General features: G+C 32.9%; 2 protein-coding genes across 5 annotated transcripts in view; both read left to right on the forward strand.

The window, feature by feature from the left end:
• The first annotated feature begins 935 nt into the window (after window positions 1–935).
• LOC106668500 (programmed cell death protein 2-like) lies at window positions 936–9,332 on the forward strand. Its single transcript, XM_014397333.2, has 8 exons — window positions 936–1,137; window positions 4,346–4,493; window positions 4,567–4,727; window positions 4,786–4,982; window positions 5,041–5,228; window positions 5,296–5,561; window positions 6,159–6,407; window positions 8,642–9,332. The coding sequence occupies exons 2-8, from the start codon at window positions 4,386–4,388 to the stop codon at window positions 8,676–8,678; spliced, it is 1,206 nt and encodes a 401-aa protein (XP_014252819.1). The 5' UTR covers window positions 936–1,137; window positions 4,346–4,385; the 3' UTR covers window positions 8,679–9,332.
• A 4,507-nt stretch (window positions 9,333–13,839) lies between these two features.
• The window catches only part of LOC106668476 (diacylglycerol kinase theta), a 57,973-nt gene continuing 52,845 nt past the window's right edge, over window positions 13,840–18,967 (forward strand). For all 4 annotated transcript variants that reach the window (XM_014397278.2, XM_014397279.2, XM_024230516.1 and 1 more), the window contains exon 1: window positions 13,840–14,040. In XM_014397278.2, the coding sequence (XP_014252764.1) occupies window positions 13,926–14,040 (115 nt within the window). In that variant the 5' untranslated portion in view covers window positions 13,840–13,925. The remainder of the gene's footprint in view (window positions 14,041–18,967) is intronic.

The following is an 18,967-nucleotide window of genomic DNA, read 5'->3' on the forward strand; positions in this document are numbered from 1 at the left end:
TCTCTCTCCTCACTCTCTCTCTCTCTCCTCACTCTCTCTCTCTCTCCTCACTCACTCTCTCTCTCTCTCTCACACTCACTCACTCACTCATCCACTTTTTTGCTCTCTCATTAACACTCTCTCTCTCTCTCATTCACTTTCTCACTCACTCCTTCATCCACTTTCTCTGTCACTCTCTCAGTCACTCTCTCTCTCTCCCTTACTTGCTCACACTCTCCCCTTCCACTCTCACTTTCTTACTTATTCTCTCTCTCTCTTTCTTTCTCCCAATCACTCTGTATAATGTTTCATTTGTTTACTTTAAAATTTTACTTCTTAAATTTTTGTCTAAATAATTTTCATTATAAAATTATAATTTGGATTATTGGAATGATTGGATTAGAGGGAGAACCCTGCACAGGACATATACATATACAAAAAATAGAAAATTTGTCTAGGTTAAAAAAAAGATTAATCAAGTAAGATCACTCGTATTCATGATGTGTATGTTGCTATTTTTAGTGCAAATCATATTTGAAGGATTTTTGACGCATCCAGATCTGGGCTCTACACATGAAAAATGCCTCTAATCAAAATTTTTATTAAACACACTTTTAATTGAATTGTAAATATTTTTATGGCAAAAATAAATTTAACCGTTGTTATTGTCAAATTACTAAAGCATAATTTTTGTTTTATTGTCCAGGGATTTTAATTTTGCACTAGGCGCAGTTCTTTTTTTAGGGTTATGAAGCTGAATGTTTATACAGATAATTGCAAATAAAATTTTGCTAATATTCATTTATTATGTTAGGTTTGGCAGCATCATCACAGTTTATAAAATCGAGGGAAAAATTATTTTCCCAAACCGATTTGTTTCTGTTGGGGCCACCAATGCAAGGTTGCCAAAGGTTGAAAGCTCTGAAATGCTGCATTGGCGTTGTTCATTCGAAAATCGCCGGCATCAGCGCATCATCGCATCATCGCCAGGCGCGTGCCTATTCTCTAATATCTGCACTGGGGGTTCATTCGAGAATAGGTTACTGCAAGTTATCACCCTCTGTTTTATTTGTATTTAGCTAGAACTCCAATTTCCAGTTTGTTACTTACTTCAGTGTGGTAAATTAGACTCGAGGTGGAAAAACTGAACACTGCCAGGTTCGTACACCCAATCATTTTGTCTTGAATTTCCGAAATAAATTGAGTAAATTTTTTATTACAAACGTTGTTATTTCATTTCAACAGTGTTTTCAAAAGCTAAAGGAATTTCTTGCTTATATATAGCAGTAAAATTGATTTAGAAACAATAATCAAAGATTCATTTTTTACCCTACATGCTTTAAAATTAACCAAACATGTTTTCACCACATTCTTTAGCTTTACAACGCACAGTAAGAGAATTAAACTTGAACAATTAAAGAATTAAATGTACCCTTTCTTGTTTTAAGAGAATAACGTGCCTAAAAAGGCTGAGAACACTAAGAAACAAAAAGAAAACAAAACACATGGCAATCCTTATTTATATGAATATGTATTTTTTAAATGAATACTTGGTATCATTATTATATTTGCTGTATTTATTTTTATTTAATATACACCCTATGGCATAAACGGAAAGGATAATTCAGATTTTATTCGATATAACATTGATTGTATAAGCTTTTCAGACATAGTCGTGAAGAATATTTGCATACTTTTCCATCAATTTTTTGTAACAAAGTACCACTTTGTTTGTCTCTTGGCTCATTGTCCTGTATGTGTCGCACAGGGTATAGCCAATACTAACAAGCGGGGAATGGAAAATATTGCTTGGTTCTTGTAGTGGAAATAAATAATATCATTAAACAGTTTCTAAAAATATATTTTCAACATAGTACCCATTAGAAGATTAAGAGTGCGAGCAGCTGTTTTCTCAGTTTTTCTAGGCTTTTTGTTAAGTTCTAGTCCATTGGCAGATCTTTGGTGTAAGGCATCATCAAAAAGGGCTTTCAGGGCCCTATAATGTTTTTGACTTGTTGCCATTAATTTAACTTTTCACAATTTTCCAGCAAAATAATTTTTTATTACAATGTAGAATGTCCAGAAATTAGAAAATTCAAAAAAGCCAAAACTGGCCCTTTTGCATATTTTTGCCATTTTCTAGATTTATCGATATTTCATACATTTTTCACCTCCTATTAATTTGGACTAGGCTGAATAAACAGTTTACGACAAATGGGATGATTGACAAATGTAAAAAATCTTGAAATTAGAAGATTCGAAAAAGAAAAACTGGTCCTTTTGCATATTTTTGCCATTTTCCAGATTTATCGATATTTCATACATTTTTCACCTCCTATTAAGTTGGAGTAAGCTGAGAAAACAGATTATAACAAATGGAATGGTTGACAAATTTGTGCTATTTTGCAGAATTATCAATATTTCACACATTTTTCACCTCCTATTAATTTGGACTAGACTGAATAAACAGTTTACCACAAATGGGACGATTGAAAAATGTAAAAAATCTTGAAATTAAAAACTGGACCTTTTGCCTCTTTTTGCCAGTTTCCAGATTTATCAATATTTAATTCATGTTTCACCTCCTATTAACTTGGACTAGGCTGAATAAACAGTTTATGAGAAATGGGACAGACGACAAATGTAAAAAGTCCAGAAATTAGAAAATTCGAAAAAGCAAAAACTGGACCTTTTGCCTCTTTTAGGCATTTTACAGAATTATCAATATTTGATTCATTATTCACCTCCTATTAACTTGGACTAGGCTGAAAAAAAAAAATTTTTTTTATAACAAATGGACCAGTTGGCAAATGTAAAAAGTCCAGAAATTAGAAAATTCGAAAAAGCAAAAACTGGACCTTTTGCCTCTTTTAGGCATTTTACAGAATTATCGATGTTTGATTCATTATTCACCTCCTATTAACTTGGACTGGGCTGAATAAACAGTTTATGAGAAATGGGACGATCGACAAATGTAAAAAGTCCAGAAATTAGAAAATTCGAAAAAGCAAAAACTGGACCTTTTGCCTCTTTTAGGCATTTTACAGAATTATCGATATTTGATTCATTATTTACCTCCTATTAACTTGGAGTAGGCTGAAAAAACATTTTATAACAAATGGACCAGTTGGCAAATGTAAAAAGTCCAGAAATTAGAAAATTCAAAAAACCAAAATTGGTTATTTTGCCTCTTTTTGCCAGTTTCAAGCCTTATCGGTATTTCATACATTTTTCACCTCCTAATAACCTTGGACTAGGCTGAAAAAACAGTTTATAACAAATGGTATCATTAACAAATGTAAAAAGTCCTGAAATTAGAAAAATCGAAAAACCAAATTTGATCCTTTTGCCTCTTTTTGCCATTTTCCATTATCGATATTTGATTCATTTTTCACTTCCTAATTACTTGGACTAGGCCAAATTAATTGTGACAAAGTGTACTGCTTCATCGTCCGTCAGAGGTTAAAATACGCATGGTGATTGATGATGGTTCCTTGCAAAATTTAGGATACGCCTACTGTTAAGTTCTAGACCACTGACAAATCTTCTTGGGTGATCAAAAAGTGCTTCTGAGACTTTACCCAATAATCGCAAAAAATAATCATCAAAAAACAATTGTTACTCAGAGACCTATGGTTGTTCAGTGATTTCTCCGTAATGGTAACAAACTCTTTCGACATTCTGGAAATATTCATCCTGGCTATTTATACTTGACATCTGTAATTTTTCAATATTGCTATTGTACATTTCTAGGCAAATCTGGCACTTGAACATCATAGTGGCATAAAAGAATAAAGTATATATTTAAACAAAAAAAAAAAAAAAAAAAAAAAGAATTACAGCCTGAAAGACAAGTTGTTAGGAAAAGTTGCATAGCAAAACAAATAAATTTTTGAGTTGTGAGGGGTAGATACATATTCCTAATTATCCTGTCATACAGGAGGGCTTAACGTCTAACTAGCCAATGGGTGTTGCATACCACTTTACAATACTTTGTTCATATTATTCGCAATTAAAATTCCATCCAGGATTTAAATCCGGAACCCCAAGTGTGGCAACCACTAGCCCCCGCAGTCTCTTTGTTGCTATCCTTGTTGGTTCAGTGTGTCCAATGAGTAAAAAAAAACTTTTGAGCAGGTTTAATTTATTTTGTTAATCAATATTGTTTCTTTGGCATTCCAAAAGTTACCTTAAACAAAGACCTCACACTGTATATTTTACCTCTGACCAGACACTATTAAAAAAGACACACCGAACCAGTAAGAACAGGCAGACAAACTACAAATATTTTTATCATTACAGTAAACTACATTTTTATCCATATTAACTAGATATTCATATAAACTGTTAAGTTTTTCCATTTCAGGTGAATGTAATATGAACGGAGTTAACTAAAACAAGGCACCATGTCTCGGATTGGTAACAGAGTCCTGCTGGGCTATGAAGATGAACCGATCACTGATAAACACAAAGACATTGTTGATTTTACAACTAATAAAATCGGAGGAAAACCTGTGTGTATTTATTTTACATTATTTAAATTTAAAATATGTTAGGTAATTTATTTTTCCCATTTTTAATTTTAAGGATTGGCCTGGCGATGCTCCGACAGCTGTGACTTGTAAACTATGTGGCTTAAATCTTCCTCTTGTATTGCAAATCTACGCACCATTAGATTTCACTAGCTTTCACCGAACTTTGTACATTTTTGCATGTATTAATCCAAACTGTTGGAACCAGAATGGAAGGTATGCTATAAAATTTTTAAAAATAAATCAGGACTTGTTATAATTCGATCTCTTACAGCTGGGTTTGCTTGAGAAGCCAGACCAAAGCAAACGACGTTAAATCTGAATCTAAACTTCCTCAGCATAATGATTATTGTCAGAACGATTGGATGGGTGCTGGTGGTGATAATTGGGATGACGAAGAAAACGGAAATACGATCGACATCGGAGATACAACTGGAGAAGCTGTTGGCATCCCTCTTGACATTACTAATGGTATTTTTAATAGTCAATTTTTCGAATTTTTTAGAAAGTGATGTTTTTTGATATGTAGATATGAGAAAATTGACTGTAGATGAAAGGAATGCTAATAGCTGTGGCTCTGTGGAAGGAGCGATGGGAGTATTGGACACATCTGCGACTATAGAAGGAGACGAAGGAGAGGTGGTTTGCATCGACACGCCAACAGCCCCACAAATTAATTTAATTGCAATGTTAGAAGAAGCTGTCCCCATGCCTCAAGTGAGTAAAAAAAATCCATTATTTATAATAATTCATTTTATTTATATACTTCATGACACATTTTTAGGTGCCGAATTCAAGTCTCCATTTTTCACCGTATTTTATTAGCGTCTGGGAGGAAGAAATAACTTCACCTTCTAGCCCGACAGCTTCAGAGCATATTCGCTCATTGATTGGTGATTATCAGTCCATTCAGATCGATGAACGAAGCAATGGTGGAGGTGCTTCAGGCGGCATGGAAGAAAATTATGAGAAGGCACTTCCTGCTCATGGGGATAAAACATTCTTTCAATTTATTTCAAGGATACAAGCGAACCCGGGGCAGCTACTGAGGTAAATATATTACAGAAAATGTAAATAGTTTCTGAATTAAGTAAAACTGTTCACAGGCAAATTTTATATTAAAAATTTCATGTCATTAAGTAATAAATGTAATTCCAATTTGTATCTAAGATTTTTGGTTGAGATGAAAAATCTGTGTCACAAGCAGGATTCGAACCCACAACCTTTGCCTCAATACACCGCTGCTCTAACCACTTGAGCTTTTGTGTCTTTGTTTCCCCTTGGACACCAATTTTCCATCTCAACCTAAAACCGTTTGAATTTTCCCTCTTTTTGCTGTATTTTCAAATGTTGTGTAATCAGGATTCGATTCTCAGTGACTTATAAGTGGCCACGGAAAGCTATTAGTGAATAATTACTTCTTTTAATTATTAAATTAATCCATATTTGTTTAGTGGTTACAATTGACTATATTAATTATTCCAATTAATTATTCTTTTCATCTAAGGTTTTTTTGGTTGAGATGAAAAATTAGTGTCATGAGCAGGATTTGACCCAAGACCTTCGGCTCAATATGCCGCTGCTCTAACTACTTGAGCTGTCATGTACATTCATGTAATTTTATTAAATTGATAAATTTGTTTACAGGTATGGTGGTTATCCTTTGCCGCTTTATCCAATGCATGACCGACCCAAACAGTGCAGACACTGCGGAGGTGAACTTCTTTTTGAACTTCAGATTCTGCCCACTCTCATCCCAAAGCTACACTTGCTCGGATCTGAGACCGGTGCTCATTTAGAATTCGGCTCAATATTTCTCTTCTCCTGTGGGGCGTCCTGCTGGGATCAGAGGGATTCTTATCGAGAAGAATCGCTTGTCGTCCAAATGGAGAAAATGTAAGCATTTCATTTATAAGATCATTGCTGTTCCATTAAAATTTCTTTATTTGGGGAGAATTACTTTCCAAAATTGACTGCATATTTACATTTTAATACTTAAAAAAAGTTAACAGATTATTTTTTTCTAGTCATTTGAAATATTTCAGTGTTAGAATGTTATACGAGAAAAGTTTATTTTTGAAATAATATTTTGTCTTCTTCCTAAGTTTATTAATGTATTTTGGTGTTTTTGTATTATGCAAAACCAATTTTATTATTCAAAAATGATTCTTCCAGTTATTTTAAGCATTATTTTTGAAGTAGAGGCAGCCGAGAATAACCTCCTTTATTTTATACATTAAAAAAAGTTAAAAATTGATGTTTTTAATTCAATGAATAATTTAGCTTCCAGCACAATATTTTTTATTGTAGGTTAACTAATTGGAATAATTTCTTGTTGAGTTTTAATTGTCATTCACACATGTTTATATTGATCTCTTGGTTTAATAAAAAAATAATGATTAACATACAAAATGTTGTTCTTTAAATATGCAATAGTTACCTTATTTATTCTTAAATGATCTATTGCTTTTGAATTATTGTGGAGTTTATTACAAAATTTGAAACTTTGTCGTTAGTCGATGGTCAAGATGGCTCATGATGGAGTTATATTTAAGTAATAATATAGCAATATAAACTCCAACTTATTTATGGTATTTTTTGTTTCATTGAAAAACCTATTTAAGGTTTACGAAGGTTTACAAGGGGGCTGCAATCATTTACAGGTTTGGGCTTATGTTTCACGTTAAAGTTAGTTATCATGAGTAAAACATTTAGCGGTTTGGTTGCTCATGGTGAACAGCTGGTTGTCGTAAAATGCAGATTTTTCCCTGTAAAACTGCTATGACTGTATTTGTTTAAATATTATTGAATTTATTCCTAAATTGTGCTAAAAAAAAGGAAAACAATGTAAGATTTGTTTAAAAGTTCGAATTGCAAGTGATTTTTAAACAGAATTGGGTTTAATTTTGTCATGTTTTATTAGAAATTATTACTAATTACTAAATTCATCATTGGTATTAATGTGATTTATATAATTAGTGTAATGGTGTCCAAGATGAATGTTTCTCCTTTCTGTTATGTCTATATTCTTAAGATTCAATTTTGTTCAACAAAAAAAAAATTGTATTACCTGTGAAAAGATGAGCTTGGTTTATTTTTATTATTATTATTTCATTTCAGATCTTTTCATAGTTTTGCCTAGTAAATAAACTGTTTATGTCCTATACTATCAGATAGAATTATCTACTGGAATTTCAAAGAAGTAATGTTCATTGTGAGATTTTATCATGTTGTCTGTGGAGTAATGAAACGTAATAAAATTTTGTTGTTACTGATGATTTTGATTTTCATTGTTCTGTCAGATGCATTTAGATATTTAACCACCTTCAATTCCAAATGCTTTGGTATAATGCCAAAATGCTTCTGACAGTCAATAGTTACATCAAAATTATCAATAATAATGGAATTAATTACAAATTAATTTTCGACTATAGCAAAAAAAATGATCAAAAATTTAATGAGCTATGTATCTAAGAAAGATGAGATTTTAGCTTTTCTTTCAAAAATGTTCTTTGAATTAAAAAAAAGCAGACTACCTGCAACCACAGTAAAAATAACCTGCGAGGAACAGTAGTATAAGTAAATTTTGGTGTAATAATAAAGATTTATTATCCACTTTTGAATACAATTGCCAATCTATTTTGAAAGATATCTATTAAATTGGAGAACATTGATTAAGTACTTATCCTAGACATATCATCAATAATGATTGACATTTGGTTTGCCTAATGTAAATTGGTGATTGTCGATGATATTTCCTCGTTTGATATGTGTTTGCACTGTAGATGTTTTATATCATTCATGTTCGATTATTATGAACTGCTTAACATTTGCAATAAAATTTTGTAAATTGAATTCTTTAAAGCACAAATTTTTTCTTTTAAACAGAACAATAATTCACAAAATTTATATATTTGTATTATGTTTATAAAAAAACATTGTCCTGCAGTCCTAAAATAAATCACATTTCTTCAATCTATTTAGAAAATTCTGTTAGGCAATTCTTTTGTAATCTTTTACTAATGCATTTGTAATAAATGTAATTTTAGCATCTAATGAAAATTGAAGGTAAGTTTGTATAACAAAAAAAAGTTAATAATGATCTCAAATATCTTTTTGTCTGCTTTAAGGAAATCGAGAACAATAGCGTTAGTGGGTGCTCATTGAAAAGCATAAATCATCATGATGTATGTCAATAAATGACATGTCAGCTTGCCATGGCGTATGCCATGGTTTTTTTGTTTAAAATGATTTAAAAATTATAGTTTAATATTAACTTAGATGTGAATGAAATGTCTTTTTCTTTTAATTGTTTTATAACTGTTTCACTGTGAACTATTTGCTATGACAATTGCTATAAATAGTAATAAATTGCAACAGTATTTATAAAGTAAATTTTTATTCCTATAAAAAAATGCATTTCATTTGCACCCAATTAGACTTATCCATAGGGTAATGTTTCTGCTAAATTTTGAATGTGTTGAACTAAGCTTAAACTAAAATGCCGAGTCCATTTTAACAAGTTTATTATTGTAAAATATTAAAATTAAAATTAAATGGCAACTATTTTTATATAGATGTAGAAAAAAAAATTGTTAACTCTTTGATTAAGAGTATGTTTCAAGTCAATTTTCTATTATAGCTACACATGAAATTATATTTATTTCAAATCAATACAAATAATTATTTAAAAAAATACCATTAGAATATTACAAGAAAATACATAGTTTAAACTGTTGGACCTGTGATTTAACTAATAAAAAGTAATTATAACAGTAGTAAGCAAAATATGTATAATATAGCATAAGTGATGAACCTAAAAAATAGACAACACAAACCATACATCATTTTCTGTTTTTATCAGTAGCTATGTAATATATAATTTTTCGACTTGTTTTGAACAATAAATGTCTGGATGTTTATATAATTAATTTTATCAAGGTTAATACAGTGTATACATTTGTGTATGTCAGTTAAGGTAAGAAAACTGTGCAGTAAAATGCCATCAATTGATAATAATGCTGCGAAAGTTGAATTGATAAATATTAATCAATTCTGTCTCATTAGTCTTAGGGAAAGTGAGGGTGTTGTGAAACGATATTTATAAGGACTTATAGTATGTCGGTGTATAGAAAACTCTAGATGTGTTCGATGACGTGAAATTTGATGGTAGAATTTGTTTCAATTGATATTTAAATATGTGTGTAGGGTTTGATTGACGTTTGTATATTTAATTTTGGTAACGATATGCATTTATAATTTTCTCAGTGGTTTTCTATTTTCTTTTTTTTATGAATCAATTCAAAATAATGGTTAAATGAAAGATGAGATCTGTTTAATCTATAAACATATCCTATCTTATAAAAAATTTTTTTTTAAATAATAATAAGTCCTCAGATAAACTACCAGTTAAGCTTAAATGTGTCTAGAGAAAGAAGTTAAAATATGTTAAAAATTTAAAAAAGTTTAAAAGATGAAATGATAGAAAGTAAAAAGGTAATATATTAAAATTTGAGTCTAGTTTTTATTATAAATCTACATGTTGAAATAGATAGATAGATTATATGAATATAAAAATAAATTATTTATATCTCTAGGAAATTTATTGTGTTTTTTACCTTCCCATTTCCTTATTTTTATTTTTTATTTTTTTAAAATAATTAGGTGAATTTGATTTTTTTTATAAAACTGATTATCATCAAATCAGTATCATATTTTTTTGTTAGGTGTATGGACATCACTATTTAACAGGTATTATATGAAGCCAAGCTTTCAACAATTTATGGCATTTTTTCAGTCAAATTAATAATTTTTTCAACTAATTTTCAATTAATAATATTTCAACTAAATAATCGTTCCTTTCGGAATTTTATCTTCAGGAGCGAAAATAAATACAAGTAGTTGGGAAAACCTTTATTTAAATTAAAAAAAAAGTAAAATAATTTCATCAAAAAATAAAAATATTGGAAGAATGGTTTCAGTTCAACAAATTTGACCTTCTAATCATGATTTTTAAATCACATATTCTTTTTACCTTAAAACGAACAGTACAAACAAAGGACTTTCTTGCTGTCGCTTGAGCTTTTTTTTACCCATTTTTATGAAGTTTTAAGCAAAATTCCTGTCTAAGGCGTTTCAAAAAGTATTATTTTTGAGAGAAATCGTCTCTATACAGATAATGTATTATTTTCTATCTTAGAGTTTTAATGTTTTCAGAAAATCTTGCTTGTTTGTGTCAAATTATACAGTTCATTTTAGTCACTTTGACTCCCTGTCATGCTTTTTTATGCATTGCACATGTTCTTTTGATCTCAAAACGAAGAATTAAATTAATTTAAGAATTAAATCGTTTCCAAAATGTGCATTTACTATTTATCAAGGTAAAGGTTTTTAGTTTTAATGTTAGATCATACAATTTGGAGAAAATCCATTTAAAAAATACATGGTTCATTTTAATTAATTTCACATTCTGTCATGATTTTTGAAGTACATGTTTTTTTGATCTAAAAAAAAGTAAAGTACTAAGGACTTCCGCGGCCATTTTGCACATTTTAATGGATTCTTCAGCCGTATTTTAGTTTTAGAAATCGTTCCTAACTTCATGTATTATTTTTCATTTCAAAGTTTTAATGTTTGCAGAAAATCGAGCTGTTTGCATCCAATTAGAAAGTTTATTTCATGTTCTTTTGATGTCAAAACGCAAAGTACGCCTTAAAGACTTTCCTGGTATTGTTTGAGCTATTTTTGCCCATTTTTAAGAATCTTGAACCAGACGTTTAAGGTATAATTATTTTTGACAGTAGTTTTCAAATTGTTTTTCATTTGAAAGTTTTGTTGTATCACGGAAAATCGCGCTCGTCTATATCAATTTACATAGTTAATTTTAGTAACTTCGACTTCCTGTCATGAATTATAATGCATTGTACATGTCCTTTCAATTTCAATTTGTAAGTACAAAGGCCTTGCGTGGTGTAGTTTGGACCATTTTACCCATTTTATTTGATTCTTCAGCAAAATTTTGGTCTAACATTTAGAATTTTTTTTATAGAGAGAATTCGTTTCTAACTTTTATTATTTTTCATTACAAAGTTTTCATGTTTTCAGAAAATCCAGCTCGTTTGCATCCAATTGCAAAGTTCATTTTAGTCAAATTTCATTCTGTCATAATTTTTTAAGAACTACACACATTCTTTTGATCCCAAAACATACAGTATGTAATAAAATTTTTTTGATGTCGTTTGGGTTATTATTGCCCGTTTTTTACGAAGTTTTAAGCAAAATGTCAGTTTAAGACGTCTAAAAAATAATCATTGCTGAGAGAAATTGTTTATTTGTCATTTATTATGCACTGCACATTTGCTTTTGATTTCACTGTGTAAGGGTAAAACAACTTTAAGCGTATACTTTTTTATGTGTAAAGATGTTTAATCTTTTTGATAATTCGTGTCTACTACACTGAGAGGCAAACAAATGAAAAAAAAATTCAATTCTGTATGAAGTAAATACTCCTCTTGCGTTGATCACCGCGTGCTTTCGACGTGGCATCGATTTTATGAGGTTTTGAATGTGCTATGGAATATTTTCATACTTCTCCAAAAGCGCTATTCCTAATTCCTGCAAATTCTCTGGCATCACTGAGCGACCTTTTGACAACTCGTCTCAGGGTGTTCGGCAGGGTTTAAGTCGGGACTACATGCTGGTCACTCCAAACATCGAATTGAAGCCCGTTTCAAGTAGTCACCAACGATCCTACCTGTGTGGGGTCTTCCATTACCATGCATAAAAAGAAAAACATATAAGGAACAACTTCTTCTGATGACACATCTGCAATGAATCGCTTAGCTATTAGAGAACCTTCGATGAAGATCAAGTTTGTGCGACCTTCCATAGGTTGCTTGCTCAAATCATAACACCATCTATATTGCTTTTCTGGAGTGAAAATATTGCGGGGATATATCGCTCTCCTATTCTTCTCTAAAGACTTCTCTCTCTCTCTGCCATCAGAAGACATCAAACAAAACCTTAACCCATCCGAAAACGATTTTAGTCCAATCTTGCTTAGACCAATTGATGTGATTTCTTGCGAAACCTGAACGAGTTGTCCCGTGTTTGTCACAAATTCTGGACCATTGGCAGACCTTCACATAATCCAGCTTCTGAAACTCTTCGCCTCAGTGTGCGTAAACTGACCCTAACATTTCTAACTTTTTGAAGTCGTTGCTTAATCTCATCAGCGGTAAAATGTCGATGAAGGAGTATATTCGAAACAATAAAACGATCATCTCTCTGAGATGTGACACGATGGCGACCTGATCCATGCCTTCTTGAGTTACCTCCAGTATCTTGGTAGCGATTGAAAACATCTTTGGACAGTTGTTCTGGGAATTTTAAGTACCCTGGCTCTTGACTTCTTCCATCTTCCAACAATGCTACGATTCTAGCCGAGTCTGTATCACTTAAAAACATCACTCAGACAAATTTGAAATTTAAAAAAGGTACAGAAAAAAAAATCGTTAGAACTTTAGAAAGAAGCTTCACAGTAAAATCGACAAAGAAATGATTGACTACTCAAAGATTTATTTATAAAATCCAAATGTAAACACAAGTGGGAAATTTGGTCTGTTTTATTTATCTTTAATCCTTTAAAACGGACCAAATATTGTTGAAAGATAATAAATAGAAGATTGTCTAAAATATAATTAAAAATATTAAAGGTGGCCACGTTTTTTGCCCCTCAGTGTATTTTACTATATTAGTTTTTAAATTGAACTTGCTTTCGTCTAGTGGCTTTATTCAAGGCCCATAATCAAATTTTTGTTAATATAAAAAACTTGTGGCATGACTTTTTCGTATTTAATAATAATTTGAGATGTTGGTGTATCAACTGATCTGCTTTGGTTAAAGGAAAAATTGTTCGACTGGCGGGATCTTGTGCATTTTAATTCTTGGAAGCCAGAGGACCTGTTAAAAGTCGAGGATCTCTTCTTGTGTTTCGTAGCCGACAGGTTTTTATTCTTTACCACTCGCCCGTCACTAATCGAGAGGCTTCGAGATCGTGATGAAGGGTGGTGATGAAACTGTGAATAGTTGATGTCCTGCCACGCAGTTTGATCCGGCAGAAGTTTTTGTTAATCGTTTAGTTTTATTAGACGTGAAATTTCACCGAGAGCCATAAAGGGCCCGAATTGAGCGTATACGGTGATTGGCGAGGAAGAGGGGTATTTTTTATTTAAAAATCCGTTTGTGTGGATTTGAAGAGTCAATAACAATGGCGAGAGTGGGGCGGTGGGGTAGTGTGGCTGCGCAGTCGATCCGCTGGCTGGGGCAGTGTTACGGAAGCCATGGTCGGGAAAGGTAGCCATGTGTGAGTCGCACCATGGCAAGTAGGGACGTCACATAGCTCTCCCAACCAGGATGGCAGCTGACCACGGTCACAGTTTCGCCAAAAAGAACTTCCACAAGCCCACATACTGTCACCACTGCGCGGACGTGCTATGGGGCATATTGAAGCAGGGGAGCATCTGCGAAAGTGAGTAGCTGAAAGACACCCGGGGTACCCTCCCCTCCGCCAGAGTGTACACCTTCTGAGGATCACCTTCCGTACATATTAACAAAATGGCCGACCCGATCTACGGTCTACGGCACGAAACGGATATCCTAAGGCGTTTTTATCATCCGCGGCACTCGGCGTATCTGGGCCTGCTCCTCCACCCACCCGCCCCCTTAGCGCACCCCTTCTTCACCACCGTGGGTTCGGCCGTACCCTGACCGCGGATCCCACTTGTGCACACATACGTGCGAACACACACTGCAGCTGATAAAAGCGACGCGTTAAGATCCCAATCGATAAGCCTAGGAACGGGAGTCAACAGTTATTCCCACGGGAATCAATAGGGTGACATAAGAATGGAGAGTTTATCAGTAGCCTTTGACGCCTCCTTTGTCTCTCACCTGCCAAATAGATAACGTCCTCCTTACCTGCCCTACCGACCCTTAATTAGACCATATATCTATCTCCATACACCGAATTTTCTTTTCATATTCCACTGTTCTCTTAAGTAATACTGAATATCCCAAAAAACATACATTCATATTGAAAATTGTACGACAAAAGTACAAAATATGAAATTTTCAGATTCCAAAACAGTTTTCATATATTTCATCGTTAGTTTGTTTTTACCCAGCTTTTAAATCAAAGCCTTTTACCGATATATTTCAGCCCGGAACGTATATAAATAGTTTTATTAACTGTCTCAGGTTCAAAACGTCTGGAAATGCCTAGAAAAACAATCCAGCCTATGTGTGTCGTATTGATGGAAGTGTTCCGAATCAACATGTAAAATCAATTTTCGACCTTTGCACACTGCGTCCAGAACAGGAGGCGCCCCCACCCCCGCGTTTCACTCACGGCGATTTCCTGAAGAAAACCGCCCCCTCCCAGGAAAATAAAGGGTGAAATCCTCCCTATCCGTGCTCAGGGAGAAAAATCGCCAGGAAAACTGTGCATACGACTGTCATGGGGTAAATTCGGTGAAATAAATAAGAGTTTAACTGATATCGGATTATCAAACTGTGCTCGAAGCACGCATGCCTCGTTCCCACCCTCAGTTTTAAATCTTTGTTTTCGAATACAGACTTTCCTTTGACACTTTCCGACGAAAAATTGTCCGTCAAAAATCGGTTTAAAACGCAATTTTTATCAGGAGTAAGCGTTAGTTAGTTGGAACATAAAAAGCACCTTGTCTTTTATGTTATGTCAAACTTCCATCAACCCTTAGACTTCTTATAAATATTAATTCCATAAAAAGTTTTTTTTTAAATATCAAAAGTGATGATACATGCAATAGTTTAATTTTTTCAATATTAAAATTTACCAAAAATAAAAATAAAACGTAAAAATCCTCGATACAGTCGTGACCCGATTTTGTCCAATGTTTTTCCAGAGATTTAATTAAAATATAATAAAATTTTCTCTATAATTTAACATTTATATCGCACTTAAGACGTATTTTTTGATTAGACAACACCAAGTTGTAACTTTCACATGATAGTTTATGTTCGTTGTATCATAACTGATGATATAAACTAATACGGTCACATAATTGATCAAATCTTAGTATTTTTTTGGGAAGATTAAAAAAATAAATAATAAGTAAGATGTAAACGTTTCTTTATTCAAAATGCTCATTTATTTTGTTATTGAGTTGATGCTAAACAGTCATGTTAAAAAAAAATATAAAAAAAAAACACAAAGAGAGTAGTGCTGATTACAACTTAGCAATACAATAAATACTATCGTAATTGACTATGCTGGATAATGTTTATTTATTTAAGATGCCCTTTGGCTTTATGACTTGATGCTTAACACCTAGTTAAAAAATCTGCAAAAAGAGGAACGTTATTATCAATATAATAAGTACAATAGTATTGACTAATATGTTCTTGGTTGTATTAGTCATTAGTTCATAAAAACAAAAAAAATCGCCAGAAAAAAGCCAATGACATTTTTTAGAGTGAATTTTAAATTTTAAATAATCCAGTAAAGCGAAATATAGATGTAAAAGGAGGGAAAATGACAAAAAATAATGTTTATAACATTAAGCCTAATTATGCAATGGTATAAGTGCGGCAAATTGCACCTGCATTTTTTTTTTTTTTTTATTAAACACTCGTATAGCAAAAAGATTCACAATTGCAGTGGAAAAATGTAAAAATATCTAGTTTATGTTTTACTTATTAAGAATAATAATTTTAACCCGTTGATGACAGGCCACAGACCGAAAATTTTCATATCTTTTAAAATCAAATCGTTCAAATAAAATAGAACTGGGAACTTTCCTGTGACATATAAATTTGATTAAAATTGACCTACTCTAGGGAGTACTAAGCATTAGGATAGTGAGTTTATTTTAAAACATTGGCTTAGATTCGATTTTAAGTTTCAACTTCAATTAAAAACCGATTTTGTTGAGTTCAGTTGCTGGCGTTGAAATTTTATTTTTCTCAGGTTTTATTAATTTATCGAGTTAATCCAGCCATAGGTGTACCTCAGCTCATTATATTTTTATATCTTTGAAAAAAAAATTCGTAAACTAGTGCAATCCGAGATTAAACCGTTTCGTTTTACGCGATTACGACTAAGTAAAAAATATTTAATTAATTAAAATAAGAACCGAACTTTTTCCAAATAATTTATGTAACGATAAAATGCCTTTAGGATTTATGTAGTTGAATAAATCCTTCAGCATTGCATTTATAAGTACTTAAGGGAAACTTACTATTCATGACACTTCAACCCAGCCATTTTTAATTATATTGTTTAATAATTTTTAGTAAATATGCACAGATAAAAACAAAAAAATGTCAATTAACAGTTTGACTAAGAACGACTGGTTTTTCACACCATTTTTTTGTGTGAAAATTACATATAGTTCAATCTAACAGAAAATGTATCTAAAACAGATCATCCGTTTTTCTCCTGTTTCAATTATGTATCGACGTTTTCTCAAATAACTCAAAAGGAAAAAGCAGACACATTATCCCTCATTTTATATTTACTGCACCAGAGATCATTTTATGAGGGCCTTTAACGAGATCGATAACGGTAAAAATGCCTTATAAACAAGTTCAAAACTTTTCACCAGTATTCAACATTTGCCACTGCTGCAGTCATATTATCGTAAAATATTGGGTTTAAGAACCGGGTCGAAACGATATTTCCGACGAATACTAATAAGATAAATCTATCGAAATCTTTGTTGTATTTGAAGAACGGATTTTTGTTTCCTGTTTGTGAGACTTTTATTGAAGTATGTAAGCCATCTGAAAACTAACATTATCATAGGAAAAATCAAAATATTGATATTTATATTAATCTACAGTACTGAAAGGATTCAACATCCCTAACATGTTAAGATTCCGGATGTGCTTTTAATTTTATTAAAGTATACTTATACCAAGATTTTGTTTGTGTGTGTGTGTGTGTGTGTGTGTGTGTGTGTGTGTGTGTGAGAGAGAGAGAGAGAGAGAGAGAGAGAGAGAGAGAGAGAGAGAGAGAGAGAGACAGACAAAGAGAGGGAGAGAGAGACAAACAAACAGAGAGAGAGGGAGAGAGTAAGTGAGAGAGAGAGAGAGAGTGAGTGAGAGAGAGTGAGTGAGAGAGAGTGAGTGAGAGAGAGTGAGAGAGAGAGACAGAGACAGACAGATAGAGAGGAAGAGAGTGTGTGAGAGAGAGAGAGGAAGAGAGAGAGAGTGAGTGAGAGAGAGTGAGTGAGAGAGAGAGAGACAGACAGATAGAGAGGAAGAGAGTGAGTGAGAGAGAGTGAGTGAGAGAGAGAGAGTGAGTGAGAGAGACAGACAGACAGATAGAGAGGAAGAGAGTGTGTGTGAGAGAGAGAGAGAGAGAGTGTGTAAGATAGCGAGAGAGAGAGAAAGAGAGAGAGAGAGAGAGTGAGTGAGAGAGACAGACAGACAGATAGAGAGGAAGAGAGTGTGTGTGAGAGAGAGAGAGAGTGTGTGAGAGAGAGAGAGCGAGAGAGAGAGAAAGAGAGAGAGAGAGAGTGAGTGAGAGAGACAGACAGACAGATAGAGAGGAAGAGAGTGTGTGTGTGTGAGAGAGAGAGAGAGAGAGAGAGAGAGAGAGAGTGAGTGAGTGAGACAGACAGACAGACAGACAGACAGATAGAGAGGAAGAGAGTGTGTGTGAGAGAGAGAGAGAGTGAGTGAGAGAGACAGACAGACAGATAGAGAGGAAGAGAGTGTGAGAGAGAGAGAGAGAGAGAGAGTGAGTGAGTGAGACAGACAGACAGACAGACAGACAGATAGAGAGGAAGAGAGTGTGTGTGAGAGAGAGAGAGAGTGAGTGAGAGAGACAGACAGACAGATAGAGAGGAAGAGAGTGTGTGTGAGAGAGAGAGAGAGTGTGTGAGAGAGAGAGAGAAAGAGAGAGAGAGAGAGTGAGTGAGAGAGACAGACAGACAGATAGAGAGGAAGAGAGTGTGTGTGAGAGAGAGAGTGTTTCCACCTGGCTCTTTCAGTCTCCCCTGTAAATGTAAGTTTGTTACATAACACTTATCACCTTTAAATCATGTCGGATCGATAAGAGACTTAAGTGCAATAAGCCAGAGAGCAACAGGCAGACTTTAGCCCAATTTTTCTTATATGAACCATTATTTTTTAACCGTATATTTGATCGATTTTTTTTGGTGATCTGACGTGATTGATTTCGAATGAACGCCAAATCAACGGAGACGTTTTCGTTAGATATTCACTGTGGAATTTTTTAATAAATAACTTAACAATAATAAATAATTGTTAATTTGACCATACGATACAAATTTGGAGATTAGTTATTATGTAATGGATTAATTTATAAAAAAATCGATGTACTACAAATACCAATGAATATATATTATCGTATCTTATTATATTATCTTATATATTATCTCATTTTTTTA

The sequence above is a fragment of the Cimex lectularius genome, unplaced genomic scaffold, assembly GCF_000648675.2.
Source record: "Cimex lectularius strain Harlan isolate CLEC.00 unplaced genomic scaffold, Clec_2.1 scaffold36, whole genome shotgun sequence".
NCBI lineage: Eukaryota > Metazoa > Arthropoda > Insecta > Hemiptera > Cimicidae > Cimex > Cimex lectularius.